General features: G+C 41.4%; 1 protein-coding gene and 1 long non-coding RNA gene across 2 annotated transcripts; one reads left to right on the top strand and one right to left on the bottom strand.

Moving 5' to 3' along the window:
• Nucleotides 1–5,871: 5,871 nt before the first annotated feature.
• On the bottom strand, nt 5,872–7,434 carry LOC121724111 (C-C motif chemokine 18-like). Its single transcript, XM_042110466.1, has 3 exons — nt 7,157–7,434; nt 6,592–6,712; nt 5,872–6,139 (listed from the first exon to the last, which is right to left on the bottom strand). The coding sequence occupies exons 1-3, from the start codon at nt 7,221–7,223 to the stop codon at nt 6,031–6,033; spliced, it is 297 nt and encodes a 98-aa protein (XP_041966400.1). The 5' UTR covers nt 7,224–7,434; the 3' UTR covers nt 5,872–6,030.
• A 365-nt stretch (nt 7,435–7,799) lies between these two features.
• Nucleotides 7,800–16,059, top strand: LOC121724619. Its single transcript, XR_006035245.1, has 3 exons — nt 7,800–7,811; nt 8,734–8,740; nt 15,976–16,059. It is a non-coding gene; the product is annotated as an uncharacterized LOC121724619 (long non-coding RNA).
• Nucleotides 16,060–16,353: the final 294 nt, after the last annotated feature.

The raw sequence follows: 16,353 nt of genomic DNA, 5'->3' as shown, positions 1-16,353 counted from the left end.
CTCAGTCATGCAGGACTCCTTGTGTATTTCCATGGGGCTATTGCTACAGTGGGCAAAACTGGCTTTAGAGCATAGCTGTAAGCTAGGAGTTGAAGTGAGTAGTTAGCTGAGCTTCCTCAGATGGTCCCGCCAGCATGTCCACCTGGTGGCCCAACCAGCTACACCAAACCAGCTTATGCTGGTAGCTGGTTTTAGCTGATCTTTGCTGTTTTTTTTCCAGCTCTTGCTGGTCTTTGGTGGTGTAGCTGGTTGGGCCACCATGTGGACATTCTGGCGTGACCATCTGAGGAAGCTGGTCATGCTGGTGTGACCAGCCCGTCATGTAGGATACAGCTGGTATAAGATGGTCATGCTGGTGACCAGACTGCCAAGCTTGACATTGTTGGTGTGAGATGGTCATGGTGGTTTGCAAGAATGACCAACATAAGCTGGCAGGCATGGCAATGTTAAACCAGCAATGTAAGACCAGCAACAGCAGCTAAAATGACCCACTTGAGGTGATACGACAAGCAAAACCAACTGAATTACCATTGTGAGCTGGGTAAACCAGCTGAAGGCCTTCATATCATATTCATATCACGAGTTTTGCTGGTCTAGCTGGTCAACCATCATAGGGTGGTCAAACAGTAGCAGGGAGAGACAGTGATAACAGCAGAGTGCAAACACAAGGAGTGTGTGTCATAAATCAGGCGCAGTGACCGCCCCACCAATATTAACAAGGCAACCTGCTTATGGAAATAAATCAGGAAGCCCACTCTCAGTTTGCTCATGGGATAACAGCAGTCTCCTCCAACAGAATGCTGTTGACCACCGCACCTCCTGTGGTGAATGAGTGTACTGACAAGGTTCAGCAGCTGAGAAATTATGGGTCTGTAGCGCCACCCTGTGGGTAAGTGTCTCATTCACAGGTCTGAAAGCTCTATCTATGGCAGGCTGTACTTTTCACAATGTGCTACAATGTGCAATTATATTATTAGTGTTGATGAATTACATTGTATCATTGTTAATGTCCTAGATCTTAAAATATTCTGTCTAAGTCACTTTTGCTAAGTACATCAACTGTAACAATGACTTCAACTATATTATTGTGTATGTGTTTGTATAATGACAGAGTTTTAGATAAATGATATGGAAACATTAAAAATGCCTATATTGCCAAATCAACCTCCCCCTGTGAAACTCTGACCATAACACTGTACAGCTCATTCTCATCTACAAGAGTGTTCTGAAAAGGAACAAGCCACAAACCAAAAGAGTGGCCATATGGGATAGAGACAGTACAGAGACACTTAACCCTTAAAGGATACCGTCACACCGGTGTGACGGGAATGTTGGGAAATCGTTCTAAAGGGTTCACTGAGACCAGGGTTCAACCAGAGCCATCTATCATAGAATATTAGAACCTTCAATTGTTGCGGAAGTTAGAATGTTCAAAAACCTACACCTTTAGGGTAAGGGTTAAGGGTTAAAAAGGATCCCTCCTTTGCACAGATTGAGACTAATTCCATAACCTAGAGTTGGACGTGGTCGCTAATGGGAACTTAGCTCTTGTTTTTTGTATTTATTGTTTTTTGTATTTGTTTGTTTTGATTATTAGTTGACCCCTTTGTCCTTAATGTTTTAGTCCATGTCTTGTTACTCCCCTTCCTTGAGGACCACAATGGAAACGAGCCTTTGGGCTTTGTTGTGTTTTGTATATCCTTTTGAACACTTCTTGTTGATTGCTGTTCAATAAACTTTTCATTAATTAATACATACAATAGCTGACTACATACAGTTATGTGTTGACTGTGCTGTCTCCAAAAAGGACATTTTAGTTTACCCCAACAACAAGCCATATATAACAAAGAGTGTAAAGAACTGTCAACAGAAAAAGATAGCTTTTATAAATAATGATAAGGCGGGGTGAAGGTAGTGCAAAAGGAGCTCAATAAGTTGCGTAGAGATGCCAGAAGGCATCATAAGGACATTCTAGAAAATAATTTTATGTCAATGGACTCCAGAAAGATGTGACACTCTGTAAAGGCCATTACTAATATGAATACAACCAGGAAATGCATGAAATGCTGATAATGATCAAGCAAAGGAATTAAATGTGTTCTTCTCCAGGTTTGAAAATAGCAACTTTACAGAGGAAGGTGACAACTTAATAAATAACATCTCTACTGACCCTGGGTGTAGAATTGTAGTTAACCATCAGTGGATTCAGTCCATTTTCAAACACACATGCAGTGACAAAGCCACAGGCCCAGGTGGCATCTCTGCGATGCTCTTGTTGAAGGCATGTGCATTTGTGCAATGGTGCCCCATTTTTCAGAAGTCTGTGGACTTACATACTGTCCCCACCCTCTGGAAAACTCAATCCTGGTGCCAATAGCTGCCTAACTGAAAATAATGACTTTAGACCGATGGCATTGACATCAGTAGTTATGAAGTGCTTTGAAAAATACATGGTCTGTTACAGTATGTGTTATTTATGCTGTGTTGAAATATGTGATAAATTTGTCATGCATTAATTGACATGGCTCAAACCTCACAGGTTGTTCATTATTATGGTAATGATAATATTCACATGCCCAAAATGCATATTTGGCATAGCGCCACCATACACCACAACCAACAGGAAGTGAGCAATCGCTTACCATGTATAAAACATGCAAAAACAAATAGCACACGCATCAGCAGTGTTGCCACAGTTACCTTGAAAAAGTAATCTGATTACTGATTACTCCTTTAAAAAGTAACTTTGTTACTTTACTGATTACTTGATTTTAAAAGTAACTAAGTTAGATTACAAGTTACTTTATTAATTACATTCAGCAGCTGACGACAACACCCCCTCTGCCTCAACATAAAAATGAATACTGGTTTTGCCAATACTCACTTTATTGAAAGTGCATTTTAACAGTAATGTCAACAATGTATAGCAGACATCCCAACCTGAAAAAAGTAATTTCAGGGAGGTATCCCTTTAGGCTACTTAGATACTGAAATACAGATGAATATGTTTGTTCAATAATGTCTAGTCAGTACACCAAATAAGGAAGGCCTATAGATAGCAATTGTGATAATAAAATATGTAGATTTAGGTAGTTTGGGCTTTTCATGCAGCCTTGGCAACTAGCCATCAAGTATAGGCCTGAATATGCAAATGAAATGACACTTGTTAAACTCACCTCAACAAGTCTTTTGCAATCATTTAACCCGCCATGGGCAATGCTAAAGTCCCTGTTACAAACAGTGCAGTGTGCAAGTCACTATTTTTTACTCTTATGAGACAAGGGTACACTTTCGTGTAGTCTGATATGAAATGGGTCTTAAATGTTACTTTTTAGGGGGCACTGACTCTGCCATGACGCTCCTGTTCCTAGATACACTGAACTGATTAATTTAGTTCTGGAGAAAAGAGATAAAAGCCCACCTACACTGAAAACTGATTGGTTGATTTAGCGAAACAGGCGAAGATGCTCTCTGTCTTGGATGTGCTTCAGACACACACGCACCACCCCTCTCTCTCTCCCTCTCTGTCGTGTGCACGCTACACTCAGATGCACACGTGATTTGAAGTCTCGATCTCACGTGTGTACTCTTGCTCGGTCTCTCTAGATTCCGGGAGATTTTGGCCCCGTCCACACGGAGACGCTTTTTGGGTTAAACGCACCGGTTTTGCTTCGTCTTGGCCAATCGTCCAAACGAATCCTGTAAACGCAGTGCCCGAAACCGCACTTTTTTGAAACCTGGTCCCAGGGTGGAAAAATCTGAAACCATAGCCCTTGTGAGTTCGTTTGGACGGCGAAACCGCATATCTGTGAATTGATGATGTCATCGCCACACCTCAACTGCCCTGGACTTGACACTAACAATACTAGTTTTCATACATGACATTACCTACGATTACATTCAGTAGGATAAATATCACAACTGGTGCTGCGCAGCGCCAATCATGACTCATTCTCATGACTTCATGAGAAGATCATTATCATGACTTGGTGGACTGAACAGTGTTTCGTGTGTTTTCTTGATGCATTTCCAGCTATCGTCTGTGACACGAGAGAACTAGTCAGAAGTTATTAGGGAAGTGCGGTGTAAGTTTAAATTAATTTGTGTGTAGTGCCGGTGTCATTAATTTATTTTACATGTCTTACAACATAAATAAATGCATTCATAGTCTAGTGAAGTCAGATATGAGCATACAAAGACACGTAACTCATGTTAAGCCTATGGTAGATGCGCACTAAATGCGAATGCGCGATTTGATGCAGGCAAAAGTATCGACTGTTACTAACGAAGGTATTATAGCAATATTATAAATTTGGCGACAGAATAGCCTAACTTAGGTAGACCTAGCGTTTAGTAGCCTATGCATTTGCGGTGATAGCCAAAACTAATGTGAATCGCGGACTATCCTACAACCAAAGAAAGTAAAGGAGATTATTTGTACCTGCGTTAGCCAAATAAAGGACGGGACTGCACCCTTCACAAACCGTAAAAATGAAGTTTATTAGTTTTACAGTTGACTACAGTTGGCAGTTCACTATCAGTCCACACAAACAATTCTGGTTTCCTTGCACTAGCCATTTTCGTCCTAGCCTATTCTGTCTGTTTGTATAGCCTACAGCGCGCAAGCTTTGGTCAATTTCTGTAAGAGAAACAATGCCACCTATAGGCCTAGGATATGAAGTAACGTGTTGAGTCGTGTTGAGATGGATCCGTTTGGACGCAAATATTCTTGATACGGTTCCAGGGAAGATGGAGGAAAAAAAGATCATTTTGGTACGTGTGGACTAGCCCTTTATCTAATTTGCGGGCGTCAGGGAGCCGCTATCAATATGAGGGAGACTTCCAGAACTTCCGGGAGACTTGGGATGTCTAGCTAGACAGCACTTTGTCGCCAGCACAGAGTGTACTACATACCTTAAAGGTAAACTATGCAGTATTGGCAATTTCCTTACTGTTTTCTCGGTTTTTGCTTCTTTTTCGCTGGCTCTGTCATGACGAATGTCTGAGAAACTCCATCGCTACCTTTTTCTAGCCGGTGCCTGGCATGTATGTGTATTTAAATGCAGTAAAGCAATTCGTTACACTCGTTATACTTCCTGACACTGAGACCGTCGGCCTGCCGGCCCACAGTTGCAAGGGTGGTTTTTCCGCTCACAGGCGCTAGGGGGAAGCGAGACGGCCACCATTCAACCCGAAAAAAGTCATATAACCATTTCAATGACTCTGAAACTGTTAAATGAAGGTAAATTAAGCTAAAAAACTTGCATATTAAGCTAAAAAACCTGCATAGTGTGCCTTTAATGTTCTCATGTTTAGCCGACACAAAATCAAAACAATAGATATATAGATTGATAGATAGATAGATACTTTATTGATCCCCAAGGGGAAATTCAAAATGTAATAATAATGACTCTATAGCTAGAAAACGAGCATCTCTCTCCTCCCACAATTCAGTCAGAATGGCATCACTGCGCATCAGATATGTACATTTGTCAAACACACCACATGTCAGTGCTTTGTTGGATTCCGAAATGTCATGGGTCACGAACCGCAGGTGCTTGCCGCTTGCAGCTGTATTTTACTCTCGTGACTTATCCCCCTTGCACACAATGAAAATGCTTTTGTTGTGAAGATGAAGGATTAACAACAGGCAACAGACAAAATCTCCAAAAAGCTTTATCTACTGACAAGGTTATGTTTCACGATTCTCGCAAGATTTGTCAGGCCGCCATTCTTGAAGTTGCATGGCTGGTTTTCACAGTAGCGACTCACTACGTCTATGCTGTATCGCTATGCTAGGTGAACGATTTGCCTATTACAAGTTTGTTTACCATCAAGTTGGTATATAATAAAGGTTATATTAAGGTGAAAGTCTTGCATAGTGTAACTTTACATTTTTCTACATTCAAAATCATATAGTTCACTGTAGTTTAGTATATGAGTGTGTGTGTCTGTAGGCTTTGTGTTCACATGAGTTGGTATCTGTAGACCTCATGTTCAAACAAGTGTGTTTGTGTGTGTGCCTCATGTTCACAGCGGGCTCTGCTGTCCAGGTTTCTTGGCGTCCAGTCCACTGATGATCTGCTGCACCCAGGCCTCGGAGGGCTGCGCGCACACCTGACGCCTTGGAGTCTGAAGTCTAATAGACAGAGAGATCAGTGGAGAGGATTACACCGAGCTATGTTTAAGCAGACCATACATAATGACCAAGCTGTATACTGACTCTCTAACTGAATGGATGTTTAACTACCAATGATCTGCCATATATTTCATAGACCACTGCAAAAGTTATGTTCATGTCATTTATAATAACCAAGAAAAAACATTTGATAATAATTTGAATGTATGTGAAATAATTTGTCAATAGTTTTTCTACAGACAGAAATGGATATTGTTAAATCTAAGTGCTTTTATTAGATGAACACAGCAGTAGGGAAGTCAGAATGATCTGCAGCTAATAAATTAAAACTGTTGCGTTGTATTGCCTGTTTAATATGATGATACTCTTCTAACTTAATGACTAACTTAAAAATCTTAAATATGAACAGGTGGTCAGTCAGAGTAGAGAGAGATTCCTGAAGCTCTACTTACACCACACCAGGTTTAGGGCACTGCATGCTGATGCGGCTGTAGCTTATCACACGTTTCTGAGGCAGTGGGCGAGTTTCAAACTTGAAGCAGCACATCTTGGGGCCACTGGCCATACGCAGTCCTACAATGCAGACAATGCAGGTGTTAGGGTCTCAAAACATCAACAGCACAGTCAGACACATACATTCACACACATATTCCCATATACACCATGTTTACATACTCACTCAGACCCGCTCACATATACAGTACTCAAGTACGCACACATGCTCTCTCACACATACACAAATATGCACACATACTCACTCAGACACATGTACAAATATGCACACATACACAAATATGCATACTGTACATACTCACTCACACACATACACAAATATGCACACATACTCACTCACTCTCTGGCTGACACTGACCTTTTTGAATACTGCAGTTCTGCCTCTTTTCCCAATGATTTCCTCTATCATTCACTGTCTCTGTCACATGAATCACTCCTCACATACTCCTGCCCCCCCCCCCATCTCTCCTCTAGTGTTCTTCTTACCCCCCTTGACCCTCTTACCTTCTGTGATCATGATGGCACCCAGCAGCACCAGAGTGGTGAGCAGCAGGAGGCGAGACACGGCCATGTTACTAGAGTGCACGCAGCAGGAGGACGGCTGAGCAGCTGAGCAGCTAGGCAGCAGGTAGTGATGGGATGTTTTGGCTCGGCTGAGGACCAAGTGACAGACCGATCTGCTGGGGACTGGGTTACAAACGGCCCTTTATGAGGAGGCTGTCGGGGAGACCCTAACAGGTGGGGAGATTTCATAAAACCCCACACATAAAATCCCACTTTTAGTCACCGAGAGGATCTTTAGAGGCAGAGGAACTGTGTGCAGTCTGGCCACGTTTAGAGCCTGGGTGGGGGGAGGGGGGGGGGGTTGGTCTCACTCTGTTCCTTCTCTCGGTGTGATGTCAGTGTTTCACTTCTCCTTTTTGCTTTCCTTTTATTCTGGCAAAGGTCGATAAAAGTGTTACACATGATTCTATTGTCATGTTCTGTTCCTCACAGATGAGCCAGACGACATTACACAGATATATTACCCTCATATGAATATATTACCCTCATATTAAATTATGTCAAAATGATCTTACTGAGAAAACGCTAGGTAAGTTTCAAACACTGAAAAAACAATAGTCACTACATTTTTGCAGTGCAAATTAGCCAGAATCTTGTGTCCTGGTCCAATATGTTGATGTTTTGTACAATATCTGATTGCAGTTGTGTTGTATTCACATATCAACTGCACATTTGATCAATGTTTCACACTACTGATGATGAGAGCTTGTGTTATTGGTCATGCTGTAGAGGTTCCCCAAGCCTACGCACATATTTTATTTGCTGATTTTAGCTCAGCCTTCAACACACTCTAGCCTCATATGCTTTTTCAAAGTTTCAAAGCAGATAAATGTGAACCCTTTCTTACCAACCGTAGTCAGTGTGTCAGAGTCAACCATACCATCTCGGAAGCGAGAACAGTCAGCACAGGTGCTCCACAGGGGTGTGTTAGCTCACCAGTCCTGTATACAAATGGATGCTCAAACAGTCACCCTGGGAACTATGTTTTTACATTTTCAATTGACACAGCTATCCATAGCCTACTGCATCAAGACACATGTACATCAGCCTATGTCTCAGAAATAGGAAACTTTGTGCAGTGGTGCGACGCTAACCATCTCATCATAAACATCTCGAAGACTAAGGAGATGGTGGACCTAGGGGACCACAGTGGTCATATATGACACACACATTAGTCAGGTCTGCTCATACAAGTACCAGGGAATTCACCTGGATAATACTTTTAGGATTATGTTTGTATTGTATCAGGCTGTATTGGAGAGCTTGGTCAGGTATGGGATTAAAACCATGTTAAACTATAAAAAGTGGCTAAGCTAGTGACAGAGCAATTGCCCCCATGAGTCTTGGCTTTGTTTTACGCAATTATTTCACGTATGATGCCTTAAAAGATAAAAAAAGACATACTGATTTGATTTTTTTTTTTTAAATAAAATCTTACACAGCCATGGGTGACAATATACTTAACGAACAAAAATTATTTATTGAGGAAAATGTTTTTCTTACATTTTTAATTGTAGAAAAAATGTCACATGTGCCTGTTTGGCAGCAATGTTCTATTTTGTACATTATCTGGTGATAATATTAAAATACAACAACATAAAACAACATATAACAAAATCCTATAATTGAATGTTGGTAATTTAGCTAAAACGAACTGATCTATTCGACCAGATTGAGATTGAAAAGACAGACACAGATAATGTTTACAGTAATAAAACATATAATAGAAAATATCATAAGTGATACTGATGATGGCATTTAATACTACTAACTAAAAATATAATATAATAACTGACTAATAATATTTAGCCATATTAATAGTAGGCTACTTATGCAATTATTCTGAAAATACATGTGCGGTGATAATTATAGTATTTTCTATCAACAGCCATTTGACCATTTTACTTTTGACATAAAATATGACATTTTTTACTTTTGACATTTACTTTTGACCATACCCATAGCCTACAGAAAAACAAATTAGAAATATATTTTAAGTGTAAAAAATATATTTTTGGGCCAATTTTGAATATTTACATATACTTCAAAATATATTGTGAAAATATATTTCAAATTTATTTTTTATTGAGTATGTGTAGTCCTAAGGCCTAGAAACCTCACTGAGTTGCACATGGTTGTGTTGCAATCGCAAGGCTGTATTCTCTGCTCCTTACCCACTGCAAAGGGATATTGATGGCTAAAATGTTTTATTTGGAATGCCCTTCTAATCTCATATTGCCATAGATATGTTTAGATTCAGGAAACTACGTCCCTGAAGCCACATGTTGATTCGCTGGAATGATGTACTGATGTAAGAGACAGAATTTCAGTGCCAGGACTCCGCACAGAATGACAGTAAGACTACCACTAGAGGGTGCTCCAACCACCCAATGCCCCTGCCTCATGTTCGACACACCACATAAGCACAGAAATCACTAATAGACACCACACAGTATGTAGACAAGCTACAGTATTTACACACAAACATAACATAACTCAACTCATGCTGTCAATCAAACAGAGCATATCTGAGACCAGTGGAGAGACTGGAGCTCACATCAGCATATGAGACAGCAGCCACACTGAGACAGTGATGAGCAGTGTTCCTACAGCTGAGATGGGGGGTGGGTGCAGTAAGGAGCAGTGTTCTTACAGCTGAGATGAGTACAGCCGAGATGGGGGGGGAGTTAGTTCCAGTAAGGAGCAGTGAGGAGCAGTGTTCTTACAGCTGAGGTGGGAGGGAGGCTAGTGAGGTGCAGTGAGGAGCAGTGCAGATGAGGAGGTGCCAATGAGGAGCATTACAGAAGGGGGGGTGGGGGGGGTGGGCAGTGAGGAGTAATGTTCTTACAGCTGAGGGAGGCCAGTAAGGAGCTGCGTTCTTACAGCTGAAGATGGGAGGCCGACTCCAACTCTGCCTTTAAAAGAGGCCCTCTGTGTCATTATGTTCTCTGGCCAGGCCTGTAAGTTTACCCTTCAAACACACAAGTGTATTTTTAAAACGGAATGCCAAATGTCAACCTTTGTGCATGCCAGACCAATGAAACTAATTCCAAACAAAACAGTTTAGCTGTACTGAAATGAAACTGCGACAGATTCCCTGTTTCTTAGTTTTGTACTAAACGTACATGAGTGCATGGGAGCCTGACCTGAAACCAAGTCATTCATAGAAGACACTTTCTTTCATATCTCACATAATCATGTTCACCAAACAAACAAAATGACAAAATAAATGAATGAACTAAAAGGGCGCTCAGAGTGCAGACCTATCGCAGCATACTTATATGTCAGTCAACCCAAACTCAATTCACTTCAGTGATAACCTCTGTGATCTCTGCTTGCAAAACTTGGCTTTTCCTTCTACTTGGTTTGGTCTGGAATGTGCCTTGAGAGGCCTACTGGAGCTTTGGCAGTGGACTTTGGAGAGAAGGCATACACAGGATGTTTGTTTGGCACCGGAGAAATTGTGAAGGATAAATTCTCAATTTACGTAAAGGAGAATTCCAGTGTGATATTGACCTAAAGTGTATTGAAACATGATACCGAGTGTGAACGTATGTCTCATAGCCCATCTCGGCTTGTCCCCTGCACTCCAAAATCTGGCGCTAGTTAGCCGATGCTACCAACAGCTTTTTCAATAGTGGTGCTTCGGCATCGGGCTAGCCATGCAAATAAATCACTGTTTTACACCCATTTACGAGGCTCAATGTATCTCCACACTTCATTGGTAGACTTCCGAGGGCCCTGACATTTAAAACGAGACATTGAGAACTTTGAAAAAGCACTGGTAGTTTACTTACAAGACTATTTATACAGACAGTATCTTCACGAAGTTTAGCGTTTGCAGCCATCTTGAATTTAGTCACGATAAGTCGAGCAACGAGTAAGAATGAACAGGTATGATAAGGGATCAGATTCCAAAAATAATTCAGTGGAAATGCATGGATTCCAGTTTCTTCCAGTAGCAACAACTGGAATCCATGCATTTCCACTGAATTAGTTTTGGAATCTGATCCCTTATCATACCTGTTCATTCTTACTCGTCGCTCGACTTATCGTGACTAAATTCAAGATGGCTGCAAACGCTAAACTTCGTGAAGATACTGTCTGTATAAATCGTCTTGTAAGTAAACTACCAGTGCTTTTTCAAAGTTCTCAATGTCTCGTTTTAAATGTCAGGGCCCTCGGAAGTCTACCAATGAAGTGTGGAGATACATTGAGCCTCGTAAATGGGTGTAAAACAGTGATTTATTTGCATGGCTAGCCCGATGCCGAAGCACCACTATTGAAAAAGCTGTTGGTAGCATCGGCTAACTAGCGCCAGATTTTGGAGTGCAGGGGACAAGCCGAGATGGGCTATGAGACATACGTTCACACTCGGTATCATGCTTCAATACACTTTAGGTCAATATCACACCGGAATTCTCCTTTAATGTCATTCTTCTACACTACTATTTCAAAGTAGCCTGGGTGTTCCCATGCTGCCTTGCGCGCGATTTGATTCACGCTGCTAAGGCAGCCTGGAGACCATGGAGCAAATGTTCCCCTGAGATAGGGGACCAATCACAGAACAAGGGGGAAAGCAAGACGATGATGAGCTATGCACAGACGCATTTGATAGACATCCGTGGCACCCAATAAACGGATCTGGGCATTTTTTTCAAATACGAGAAAATTAACGTTTGGTTCCCAGACCACATCTCATTGAGAAGTGGTGGCGCTAGCCAGGCTAATTTCAAAGTGTAAGAGTTGATTAAAGGGACTCTATGCAGTTTTGCCAATTTCTTCGCTATTTTCTATCTTTTGGCTCGCCATTTTCTCCATAGAGCTCCTCCTACAGCTTCAGAGTAGATATTTTAAAACACTCCTCACTCGGTCAGTCTGCCGTTTCGTCTCTCCCTGTTTCTCTGACGGTTTACTCACTGTCTGCTTTTTTTCGCTGGCTCTGCCATGATGAAACTCCATTGCTACCTTGTTCCAGCCAGTGCTTGTCAAATATGTGTTTAGTGCTGTAAAGCAATTCGTTACATTGTGAGATCTGATACTCCCGCGAGACTTTCTGACTCTGAGGCCTGAGGCCACCATTCAACCTGGAAAAAGTCCTATAACCATTCCAATGCCTAGTTCACTATTTTGAGAATATACTTTTATAATCAGGCAACAATCGGTATAAACACTGTCCAATTATCCTAAGAAGTCCAAACCTCCAGGCAATATGATATGGAAACTTTATCTCCCATATGATTTCCCTCAATTATACTGCTGCTTATTTGACAGCTTTTAAATAGAGGTTAAATAGAGGTCACTTCACCTTTGCATTATTTCCCTCCATGGCATGAAACCACCACACCATTTCAGAAACACCTGCATAGAGGGTGCTCTATATTGCATATATGATACGCTGTTACATACACCACACAAATGAGGCTAGAGGGTGCTCTATATTGCATATATGATACACTGTTACATACACCACACAAATGAGGCTAGAGGGTGCTCTATATTGCATATATGATACGCTGTTACATACACCACACAAATGAGGCTAGAGGGTGCTCTATATTGCATATATGATACGCTGTTACATACACCACACAAATGAGGCATGGATGCCATATCTCGTAACAGTATGGTTAGGGTAGGGCCAGTCATATTTATCTGGGGAGGGTTAAAGCTGGTGATTCAACACAACTCCCATTCCATACTGTCTCTCTAAAATACTCCACTATAACTCCACACTGTCTAAAATACTCCACTATAACTCCACAGTCTCTCTAAAATACTTAACTCCACACTGTCTCTCTAAAATACTCCACTATAACCCCACACAGTCTCTCTAAAATACTCCACTATAACCCCACACTGTCTAAAATACTCCACTATAACTCCAGTCTCTTTAAAATATTCCACTATTAACCCCACACTGTCTAAAATACTCCACTTTAACTCCACACTCTCTTACATAGTCCACTATTACTCCACACTGTCTCTCTAAAATACTCCAAAAAACTCTGTCCCTAAAAAAACTCCTATTCTAGACTGTCATTGTGACATAATATAGTTTACCTTCCTTTTAATTTAATGGCTTTTAAGATATTGGTGATCTTGGTTTTACAGTCTGTCTCCATCACTGACAAACATTGATTGCTGTGTCTGATTATCACATATCAAATCAATCAATCAGACAATATGATATGGCAGACACATAGAACAGGAGGTGTAAATATGACTGAACATGTGTTAGCCAGCACCACTGATCATTTCCCCGCTTCACACACAGCAGCAAACTCCACAGCTCTGGTATGACCTCCTGATAGTAAACAGCTACAGCACCTTGTCTCCAGTGCTCTGCTCCTGCACACACAGACAGGAAGTCAATAAAGAAGGAACAAGAGAGATTGATGCTTTCTCGTAGAATGATTGATCATTACTTTCTCATAGAATAACTGATCAGTGCTTTGTCATTGATCTTTCTCATACTTCTCAAGTTACTCATCAGTGCTTTCCCATAGTGTGTCTCCCTGTGGTGGAACTCTGCTGGTTTAATGGGGCCTGATCAGCACTGCTGCCATTACAGGTCTGACTGGAACAGCAGCAGACCGTGCAGCATGACTCATGGGCCACACAGGACTGGATGCACGATGGAACTCTCGGCCTGAGCAGAAACTGTAAAGGCATGATGGAAGCTCTCGGACTGAGCAGAAGCAGTAAAGGCACGATGGAACTCTCGGACTGAGCAGAAGCAGTAAAGGCTCAGCCGTGTGTGTTTGTTGAGAGGGAAGTTGTTCTTGCCTGGCTGCCATGTGGAAGTTATTTTGAAGAGAAGAGGTTGGGGGAAGCAGCTCAGTGTGTATGTGTGTGTGTGTGTGTGTGTGTGAGAGAGAGAGAGAGAGAGAGAGAGAGGGAGATTGAGGAAGCAGCTCTCTCTGTGTGTGTATGTGTGATTGTGTGTGTGTGTGTGTGTGTTTGTGTGTGTGTGTGCGTGTGTGTGTGTGTGAGAGAGAGAGAGTTCTGCTCTTTCATTGAGGCTAAATTACAGACTGCTGTTTGGGCGGGCGCTGCCCCCCCCCTCCAGAAATAGCAGAGACTCCCCTGGGTGGGGAGGGCAGGGTAGCCCAGGCTGTACATGATTACAGAGCTCTGCATTTATACCATAGAAATACTCTCATTTACACTACTCACATTTGCAATTTCCACACGTAGAGGGCATTCCAAATATCTATTGGAGTATTCATTCATACAGTTTACATGTAAAAGGAAACAATAAAAAAGTTTGCCATCACAAATACACTACACACAATAACAATCTAATGACACTCTAATTACATTTTTACATACTTAAATCCTTAAATCCTTCTTTTTTTATTCATTTCTTATGTTACAGTACACATAAACTTATGGGGAACAAGTCCTGACCAACACAAAAACTCTTACTGTAATAGCATCTCTCATTCACGTTATAGCAGACACACACACAAAAAAAAATATTACACACTTTCTTTTCTGAACTGGAGCAAAGCAAAATGGTTTAAAATGGTTTAAATGGTTTACTGATCCGTGTCAGAGCTCATTACCACCTTCAACTTGATTCTGACTTTCAGACCTCCCAAGACACTGCAGGTCAATTTAACTGTCTTGCTGCCTACAGGGTGAACAAACAGACTGAACACACACACACACACACACTTGGACTAATAAACATTACATATACATATGTGCATATACAGTATAAACCAGTGTTGTAGTACTCGAGTCCGAGTCATTAGCTAAATTTAGAGACTCGTGACTTGACTTGGACTTGAGCACTGAATGACTCGAACTTGCACTCGGACTCGTGCATTCGCACTCGCGATGACTCGTCGAGGACTTGACTTTTTTTTGTAATATATCATAAGGTTATAATTGTAGTATGTCATTAGGCTATAATTTGCTATATGGTTTTAATATCTAAATTATGTGGAATGCTAATTTTAGTGCAAGGGAATGTTAGGCTACTGCTTCGTGTCATGCATTGCAAGTCACGTCATGTTCACATGCAAAGCAAACTTACGTTAACTTTAACACCAAAATGCCTGGAGACATGGCCACCGCCATGTCAATGTAGTATTGCCAGGCAATATTAGTTCTCATAAATGACATGACATTACCTAGGCTAAACATCACACACAGCTGCTGGATAGCTGATCATCGTGACTTGGTGAACAGTATTTTTCCTGACTGACGCGAGAAGCGAGGTTCCGTTCATTCGTTTTAATTTGGGGCGTGCTCTGCCGTGCTTCTGTCTGTTAATTTGCAGCAGGCTATTATCGGATCGAATCGAATATTATCGGATATCGGAGCGATTTGATAGCCTAATCCACTGCACGAAAAAAAGGAAATAGCAACTTGTTATATTTCTAACAGATGAATATCATAACAAATGGTAGCCTATGGCGATGGCAGCTTAAAAAAACATTTATTTCACTCATCTCGCTGAAATGAACTTAGAATGTGGCCTGTTGCGCAAAGAAATTAATTAGGCAGATGATCTGCATCTCCGTTAACCGAAAGCTAGTTTTCATCTCCATTGTTGGCGTGAAATATGTCTCCATAGTGTCAGTGAAGTGATAACATTATGCAGTTGCAGGTAGCCAGTGTTCACGTCACGGGAGTCAGAAAGAAGCTACCAAGACGGGCCCTGCTCTGTTTCTGTTCCTCCCAAACTGCGCTAAAATTGTGTAGTCTATTTAACAGCCAGAATTGAAAAAAAATGGCCGGGGGAGGCCCTTTTATGATCCACACTACCTCTTACAAAATAGGCCTACTCCAACGTCCATCTAGCTCTTGTATGAACTTCTACAACACTGCCTACAGAGTACAATTGTCAGCAGTCAGTAACAGCATAATGTGTCCGTGGAAATGCATGGATTCCAGTTGCTGCTACTGGAAGAAACTGGAATCCATGCATTTCCACTGAATTATTTTTGGAATCTGATCCCTTATCATACCTGTTCATTCTTACTCGTCGCTCGACTTATCGTGACTAAATTCAAGATGGCTGCAAACGCTAAACTTCGTGAAGATACTGTCTGTATAAATCGTCTTGTAAGTAAACTACCAGTGCTTTTTCAAAGTTCTCAATGTCTCGTTTTAAATGTCAG

The sequence above is a fragment of the Alosa sapidissima genome, chromosome 11 (assembly GCF_018492685.1).
Source record: "Alosa sapidissima isolate fAloSap1 chromosome 11, fAloSap1.pri, whole genome shotgun sequence".
Taxonomy (NCBI): domain Eukaryota; kingdom Metazoa; phylum Chordata; class Actinopteri; order Clupeiformes; family Clupeidae; genus Alosa; species Alosa sapidissima.
This window is presented reverse-complemented; position numbering and strand designations above follow the sequence as displayed.